Source organism: Triticum urartu, chromosome 3, assembly GCF_003073215.2.
Source record: "Triticum urartu cultivar G1812 chromosome 3, Tu2.1, whole genome shotgun sequence".
Classification (NCBI taxonomy): domain Eukaryota; kingdom Viridiplantae; phylum Streptophyta; class Magnoliopsida; order Poales; family Poaceae; genus Triticum; species Triticum urartu.
In genome coordinates, this window is record NC_053024.1 from 51,937,951 (window position 1) to 51,946,682 (window position 8,732).

The 8,732-nt window shown below is 45.4% G+C and overlaps 1 protein-coding gene across 1 annotated transcript in view; it reads left to right on the top strand.

Annotated features, from left to right (window-relative positions):
* LOC125547915 (chaperone protein ClpB1-like) overlaps positions 1-2,529 on the top strand; it is a 44,140-nt gene extending 41,611 nt beyond the window's left edge. The window contains exons 7-8 of the mRNA XM_048711651.1: positions 1,666-1,863; positions 1,987-2,529. Coding sequence (XP_048567608.1) covers positions 1,666-1,863; positions 1,987-2,217 — 429 coding nt within the window. The 3' untranslated portion in view covers positions 2,218-2,529. The remainder of the gene's footprint in view (positions 1-1,665; positions 1,864-1,986) is intronic.
* Positions 2,530-8,732: the final 6,203 nt, after the last annotated feature.

The following is an 8,732-nucleotide window of genomic DNA, read 5'->3' on the forward strand; positions in this document are numbered from 1 at the left end:
ATTTAAATCCAAAAAATAACAACCTCAAATTTAACATGTTAAAAACGATTATCACACTGAAGTTCAGGATAGTTATTCAGTGAAGAACAACAAATATTATAAGTACAAATAACATACTAGAAAAAATAAAAAAAATACGCATATCCATCGCCCAATTACATGGCTGTTCACGGGACTAACTCAAAAAATCCAAAGAAATGCAAAGAATGAAAAAGTAACATAAAAAAGAAGGAAATACAGAGGAATTGCTTTATTACTTCGCAAAGAAGGAAAAAGCAGAAGTTCACGTATAAAGAACATAGAAGTCTAGCTTCTACAAACGACCCTTACATGATGTGGAAAAAGTGCATGCATACTTGGGCTAATCCCATGATTGCTCATGAGACAAAAGTATAAAAAGGAACATCTGAAGAATTAAAAATACGAAAGGAAACCAAACAAAGAAAAATATAGAGCACCATGCGCCTTCGCCTTGCAAATGTGGAATGTAATCTGGAAAACCAGAAGTTCAACCATTAATAAAAAAAAGAGAAGTCCAGATCTTACCAAAGATAAGTGGATGATCAAAAAACTATACCAAAACATAGACTAAGGGAAAAAGAGGGTGCATGTTCCTGTGGTCCAGCTCCACGCTTACACACTAGCTACAACAAAAATTGCAGAAGAAAATCTAGTAAGGTTTTCTGATACAAAGGACTTGCTGCATTATCTTGTAGCCAAAAAAAGAAGAAGTTCAGGTATGACGACGTAGAAGTCCAGCACAGAAACCCGGACAGATCCAACAGGATCAACCTGATCCTCCCCCGATCCCGATCCCGAGCCGCCCCAGGCCCGACAGGATCCAACGAAGGAAAAGAAGAAGTTCAGGTATGAAAACGCAGAAGTCCAGCTTGTACAACAACCATTAGAAGATCTAGAAATAATGAACAAACAAATTCGTCCAAAGCATAAAATCATCTCCACAAGATTGCAACACATCCGCACCCCCTTGGAAATGATCTGGCAACTACCTTTCGACAACTGAAAGGACCAGAGGGTAAATTTCAAAACCGCTAAAATAACATGTGCAGAAACCCGCAGGGAGTGCCAACATCAAATCGCTAGAAATCAAATCGTAAGGACCCTCCCGATTAAAATTTACGGATTAGTAAGCCTCAAATTTCACTAAAGTACTCAAATCAGGCAGCAAACTTTAAAGAAAAACGAGAAATCAATAGAAGCGCGGGTTGCATCTCGGGCGGATGAAGAACACGGGCGATTTCAAATTTGTTTGAAATAACAAAGAATTTGTGCTCCAAACTCGTACTAAAACCTAATCCCCATCGTTCTAGAACTTCGACAACATCCAAAACATGCATTAAAATTGTAACAGAAACAAGTTCATCACGACCCGAGAGCAAATCCGCCAACGTGCTAGAATACGAATCAAAACAATCATTTAGACTCCAAAAAATGTGTCCACATTACACTTACATCACAAACAACACGAATGATCAGAAAAACTCGCAGGGAAAGCCACGGTTGCGAAGATAGCCAGAAGGTCAGGTTAGTACACAGGGAAGTTCGGGTGCGTTACTCAAGCAGTTCAGGTTGTGATCAGAATATTATTCTGATCCCGTGATCAGAATAGTATTTATGTATATATATATATATTTGTTGGTGCAGGTTCACAAACACTTTAAGCCTGAATTTCTGAACAGACTGAGCGAGGTGGTGATATTTGAGCCACTTCTGCATGACAAACTGAAGGAGATTGTAAAAATTCAAATGAAAAGTGTCACTGCAAGGGTAGCTGCCAAGAGCATCTCTCTGTCTGCAAGCGATGCTGCGTTGGACGTCATATTGTTGGAATCATGCAACCTAGTAAGCACAGTTTCTTTTCGTATCAAAATAATTAGGTCCTGCTTTCATACCCTCTCCTGTCGGTCTGTCTGCCTGTCTGTATGGTTTGGTAACAATGCATATGCATGCTTGGTGTCTTTGCAGATGTATGGCGCAAGGCCCATAAGGAGGTGGGTGAAGAAGAATGTGGTGACAGTGCTGTCCCGGATGCTGCTCAAAGGTGAAGCTGTTGAAGGCTCAACTATCGTCATTGATGCTACAGATGACAAAAGGGGGCTCAAGTACGAAGTGGTAAATCCACAAGGCAAGAGTCCAGTGGTGGAACTTTCCTGTGACAAGAGCTATGTTGCGGCGGTGACCAATCCCAAGCCATGACAAAGGTGACATAACCCCTAGTAGCTGTTGTTTCTCGCTGAGTGCCTGAACTCCATAACCCTGCTGAACACAAATAGCAGAGGTAGAAGAAGCATGTAAATTGTAGCAAAGGCAGAATGCATGCCCGACATGGTTGTAGCCACACCATGGCAAACACCCTTTAACGTTTTCTTGGTAGGAGGAGATCTGTAAATTGCCAATTTCTTACTAGTATCTTATAGACAGCATGTATGCCTTTATGCTCTTAGCAGTAGCATAGACACTAACCCTGTGAAGTGTGATTGTGTGTGATGAGAATGATGGTTAGAGGAAACAGGGGGGAAGCTCCTTTCTTTCGTTACAGCACATGTGATGATTAATGGAAATGGAATTACAGTTGAGCTATGGGATGAGGCTTTTGCACCCATCCTGTTTGCATCAATTGTCGTTGTTGGCCAAGCCGTAGCCCCCCCCCCCCCCCCCCCCCCCCCCCCCCCGCGCGCCCAGGTTTTTTTATTCATAAGGCAAAATACTTACATCATGTCCATAAAAAAATTTGAAAATAGTTTCCATTAAAAAAATGCTTACAGCGTTTGTGATGACAGCCACAAGAAATCAATGCAGGAGGTTCCTCTTGCCAACCACAAGGGCCAGAGTTCTCTGACTATAACTAGCTAAAGCATGTGCTATCATATTTGGCTTCCCTATAAGAAAAATAAAAAGAAATATCACTGAACTCATGGCGGAGGAAGAAACAATCATTATAGATCATCGTCGCGGGCCCTAGCGAATGCCCACCATTCTTCATGACCTCCACAACTTTCATGCAATTAGAGTTCACCACCAGCCTGTTGCACCCCATAGAATTTGCTAGGGGAAAGGCCGCCGCCTCCACCATCGTCGTTGTTAATTACAAGTGTTCGGTTGGAAGCGGCCACAAAGTAGCCCCTATCATCTCTGAGAACAGCTCCAGTTCTCCCAGTTTTACTCCCAATATCAAAAGTCGCATCTATGCTAAACTGTATTTAATCCTCCTTTGGTCGTGTCCACCCATGTCTAATAATAGGAGCACTGTTCTTCTTCTTCGTCCTCGAGTAGTTTGTAGCCAATGCAGATATTGCTTGTGCAGACCTGATGGAGAGTTGACTCTCTCGCCATGAGTTGCCTGTCGGCGCTCCCACCAAATGCACCAGGCAGTGGTGGCAATAAGATCAGCCCAGAGAACATTTGAGAGAAGTGGCGCCGGCGATGAGTTATCCCTCAATTTTTTTGCAAGAACTGAGGACCCTTCCTTACCAACAGTACATGCAATATCGACAACTTGATCAAGACCCAAGTGTTGCCAAATTTCACAAACACATGTGCATTGGAAAAAAACATGTTAGATACTCTCACAATCCATGCTCCATAATGGGCACCCCCGTCTGTTTGAATATGTCAATTTGCCAAGATTCCATGACTAGTGTTCTATAATACTCCCTTTCTTCAAAAATATAAGATGTTCTAACTTTTTTGTGAGTCAGAAGTATATATACACGTTTTAGTGTGTTTGTTCACTCATTTCAGTCAGTCTGTAGTTCATACTGGAATATCCAAACCATCTTATATTTGTGAATGGAGGAAACATCTTAAGAACTACAGTTCGGTCATATTGACATAATGGTGCAAAAGAAGGGTGATATATCAAAACAATGGAGAGAAACGGGTTTCTATGGAGCCCCAAGGGTGGACGATACAAGCCAAAGTTGGAGGTTCATGAGGACGTTGTTCGTAATCAAGCATGAAGCATGGCTTTGCATTGGTGATTTTAATGAGACACTTTTCTAAGTTTTTCTTTATAACACTTCTCACGTATCCCCAGACCCGTATGCGAGATGAAAGCATCCCGGGAGGTGGTTGATGATTGCTCATTTGGACCTTGGTTGGGGGTGGATATGTAGTGATACCATACCCTAAATGCTCCCATGATACCATTTAAAAAATCCATTTTAAATGTTTCAAAAAATCCGAAATGTGGATGTTCGCATCACATGAGTGTACAATCCTGAAAAATTTCAAATCGAAATTCAAAATACATATTGAGAAACAAAAAAGATAAATCCAGCATGAATGTTTAAAACCCCCCGAACATTCCTGAAATGATGCATTGGTCCACATCGTGTGATGCTGCTCGCTGGATCACGATCCAACGGCCGAGCTCGCATCGAAGCACTGGATATTCCCCCCTTGGTTGGTTAGGGATGGAGTATACTTGGGACAGCAACAGTCAGGTGCTTTGAATGTACAGCTCGGTTGGATAGAGGTTAGGTAATGATGCACCATTGCACCTGTTTGAACATGTAAAAGTGAGGCATATAGTAGCTGCGGAATCTGATCATTGTTTCATGTTTGCGGATCTCCGTAAGCATCTACCTTCAAGTATACCTGGCCATGGGCAGGCCGGCCCGGACGCCTCGACCCAACCTGGCTTGAAAATCCCAGATCGGGTCGGGCCTGAGCGTGCCATCGAGTCGTACTCAGGCCTGGAACTTGAGCCCGACGGACAGATCGGGCCAGGTCGGGCTTATGGAAAACAAGATTTTAGTCGTAGTCGGGCCAGGGTGATCGGGCCATGTCGGGTCTTTCGGGCTTGGGCCCGATTTAGAAGCCCTGGTGATCGGGCTGGGCCATGCTTGGGCCTGGGTTTCAACACCGGACTTTTTTGGGTCTAGCCCGAGATATGGCCAGGTATACTTCAAGTGCTGCTAGAGGATCGAAGCCATTCAAATATGAGGATGTTTGGTAGACTAGCATTGACTATGGCAAGTTAGCCCTCTACAAATGGCAGAAGGGAGTGGGCCAGCATGGCCTGCAGGGTGTGGTTCAAGCCCTCGATATGCCACAAGGCAACTTGTTTTGACAGCAACTAGACTTTATGTGACGCCCCGAGACCGATGTGCCAGGTGTCCTCCAGTTATTCGCTGTTGTTGCCTTGTCATTGCTTGCGTGTCATGCATCTCATATCATGTCATCATGTGCATTTCATTTGCATACATGTTCGTCTCATGCATCCGAGCATTTTCCCCGTTGTCCGTTTTGCATTCCGGCGCTTCTATCTCCTCCGGTGGTCCTTTCTACCTTCCTTTCATGTGTGGGGGTTAAACATTTCCGGATTGGGCCGAGACTTGCCAAGCGGCCTTGGTTTACTACTGGTAGACCGTCTGTCAAGTTTCGTACCATTTGGACTTCATTTGATGCTCCAACGGTTAACCGAGGAACCGAGAAGGCCTCGTGTGTGTTGCAGCCCAACACCCTTCCAATTTGGCCCAAAAAATCCACCTAAACCCCCTCATCATCTCGGTCGTTCGATCACGATTGCGTGGACGAAAACCGCACCTCATTTGGACTCTCCTAGCTCCCTCTATATATATATATATGTGATCCCCTCCAAAATACGCGGTGCAAACCCTACCCTAACTCTCCCCGCCGCCGCCGGACATTTCTTCCACTGCGCCGGACAATTCCGATTCGCCGCCCGCCGCCACGTGTCACTCCGCGACTGGCCGAGCCACCGCGCCGGCGCGCCCACATCGCCGCAACCCGCTCGGGCCCGCGTCCGGCCCTCCCGGCCCGCGACCGCGCCCCGCTGTCTTCCTCCTCAGCACCAGTCGCCGCCCCGCCGCCCTTGCAGCGCCGGCGACCGCCGCGCTTCTTCTCACTGGCCGGAGCTCGCCGCCGGACGCCCCGCGAGCTTGCCGCGCCTCCTTGACCACCGCGGTGGGCGGAGCCTCCCCACCGCCGTTGGATCCGGTCGGGAGAGGCCGGATCTGCCTCCCCCTCGCCTCCCCGCTCCTTCTTAGACATCACCGGAGTTGCGTCGAGCTCGCCGGAGTTGCCTCGGTTCACGTGCACGAACCCTAGATCTGTTCTCGAGTTTTCCATGTTTCATATGCCCATCTTCATCATGTCGTAACTTTGCATCCGTAGGTCCGTTTTGGGGGTGTAGCATATCGAAATGTTCACCTCAGAGAGTACATCATTTCATATCATTGCATCATTTTCATTTGAGCTCATCTTGATGCCCGAAATGCTGTTGGAAGAGTGCTATCTGAGTTAATTGTCAGATCTGCTGCTCCAAATAGCTATTTGCCATTTTTGCCATGATTAATATGTGCATGATATGCCCCTGAGCTCTACATGTGTTTTGTTATATGCCTTGCCATTTTTCCAGAGGTGTCATCCATGTATTTTTGTGATATGTGTGGTGACTAGCACAAGCTTGCAAAGTGGTGCATTCGTTAATGCTGATTTCAGGGACTTGACAATTCCACTAAGTCCTTGATCTGTTCTTATCAATATGCCATATGTTCCTGTTGTTTCCTAGTGATCCTTGCCTCTTTTGAGGATGATCAGTAAGGATGTTTTGTTAATCTTGTAGTGCTCTATCCATCCATGTCTTTGTTTGCAATTATGGAGCACCCTAGCTTGAGTCAATCGAGCTCTACTTTTGCTATTTCGTGAATCTGGGCAGATTGTCTACTTGTTAGCGATTTTGCCGAGGATGTTGTAGTTGGTCCATGCATGCTATGTTGTTGTTCTTGCCATGTCTAGCTTGTATAATGTGTATTCTTGATGGGTGTATGCTTAGATTGTCATGCCTTGCTCTGTAGTGAGTGCATCGAGCTCGTAAACATGCCTACTTGATATCTGATTCGCATGCTTCAGTTTTTCTCTAAGTCTGTGACCTGATTATGTTTTTGCCATGTTCACATGCTTGCAATTGTATTTTCTGATCCCTTTTGGCTCAAGGTCACTAAGGGACTTTTGTTAAGCTCTTTGAGTAGCTCGATGCCATGCCTTGCTTTGCCATGCTAGGTTCCTGTAACATCTAGTTTTCATGCTTCAAAGTGTGCTACCTGATCTGAAATTCCAGGCTTGTGTTAATTTCACTAAAGTCTGAATCTGTTTACCGTTTGCATTTTTTCCATGCTTGTTTGAACCTGTTAATGGATGAATTGGCCGTAGCTCAGTGTTCATCTTTTGTTAAGCATCATGAGTGGATCCCTGCCATGTATTTTGTTGCCATGTTTGAGTGATGTAGCATATTTATCTTGATGCATTTAGATGGCTACTTGCTGTTTATCGCAGACCGGTGCCATATTTGTTTCGCTTGCCATTTCCAAACCGTGCATCCGATTCCGGTGATCTTTATATCGATTTCAACCGAAATCATCTCCTCTTTCCAAGGGCACTCTTGGATTTCCAAGTTGATGGCAGGTTCATTCATTCCCTTGCAAATCATGCATATGCATCACATACCGCATCCCGCATAGCATACCATGTTTGCATCATATTGTTTGAGCTTTGCACGTGGTTGATTGTGTTCTGTTTGCTTGTTTGTCTTGTTTGGGTAGAGCCGGGAGACGAGTTCGCTAACGAGGAGCCCGTTGAGTTTTCTTTCGAGGATCCAGTCAACTCTGACAACTTTGCAGGCAAGATGACCATACCCTCGAAATCACTTCTATCTTTGCTTTGCTAGACGCTCGCTCTTTTGCTATGCCTATGCTGCGATACCTACCACTTGCTTATCATGCCTCCCATATTGTTGAATCAAGCCTCTAACCCACCTTGTCCTAGCAAACCGTTGTTTGGCTATGTTACCGCTTTGCTCAGCCCCTTTATAGTGTTGTTAGTTGCAGGTGAAGATTGAAGTTTGTTCCTTGTTGGAACATGGAGATGTTGTTCCTTGTTGGAACATGTTTACTTGTTGGGATATCACAATATATCTTATTTAATTAATGCATCTATATACTTGGTAAAGGATGGAAGGCTCGGCCTTATGCCTGGTGTTTTGTTCCACTCTTGCCGCCCTAGTTTCCGTCATATCGGTGTTATGTTCCCAGATTTTGCGTTCCTTACGCGGTTGGGTTATAATGGGAACCCCTTGACAGTTCGCCTTGAATAAAACTCCTCCAGCAAGGCCCAACATTGGTTTTACCATTCGCCACCTACCCTTTTCTTTCCCTTGGGTTCTGCAGACTCAAGGGTCATCTTTATGTAAACCCCCGGGCCAGTGCTCCTCTGAGTGTTGGTCCAACCCAGAGCACCGTGCGGGGCCGTCCCTTGGCAACTTGGGTTACGTTGGCTCCCGTACGCTTAGCTTATCCGGTGTGCCCTGAGAACGAGATATGTGCAGCTCCTATCGGGATTTGTCGGCACAGCGGGTGGTCTTGCTGGACTTGTTTTACCATTGTCGAGAATGTCTTGTAACCGGGATTCTGAGTCTGATCGGGTCTTCTCGCTAGAAGGAATATCCTTCGTTGACTGTGAGAGCTTGTGATGGGCTAAGTTGGGACACCCCTGCAGGGATTTTGAACTTTCGAAAGCCGTGCCCGCGGTTATGGGCAGATGGGAATTTGTTAACGTCCGGTTGTAGATAACATGAAACTTAACTTAATTAAAATGAATCAACCGCGTGTGCAACTGTGATGGTCTCTTCTCGGCGGAGTCCAGGAAGTGAACACGGTGTTGGAGTAATGTTTGACGTAGGTTGTTAT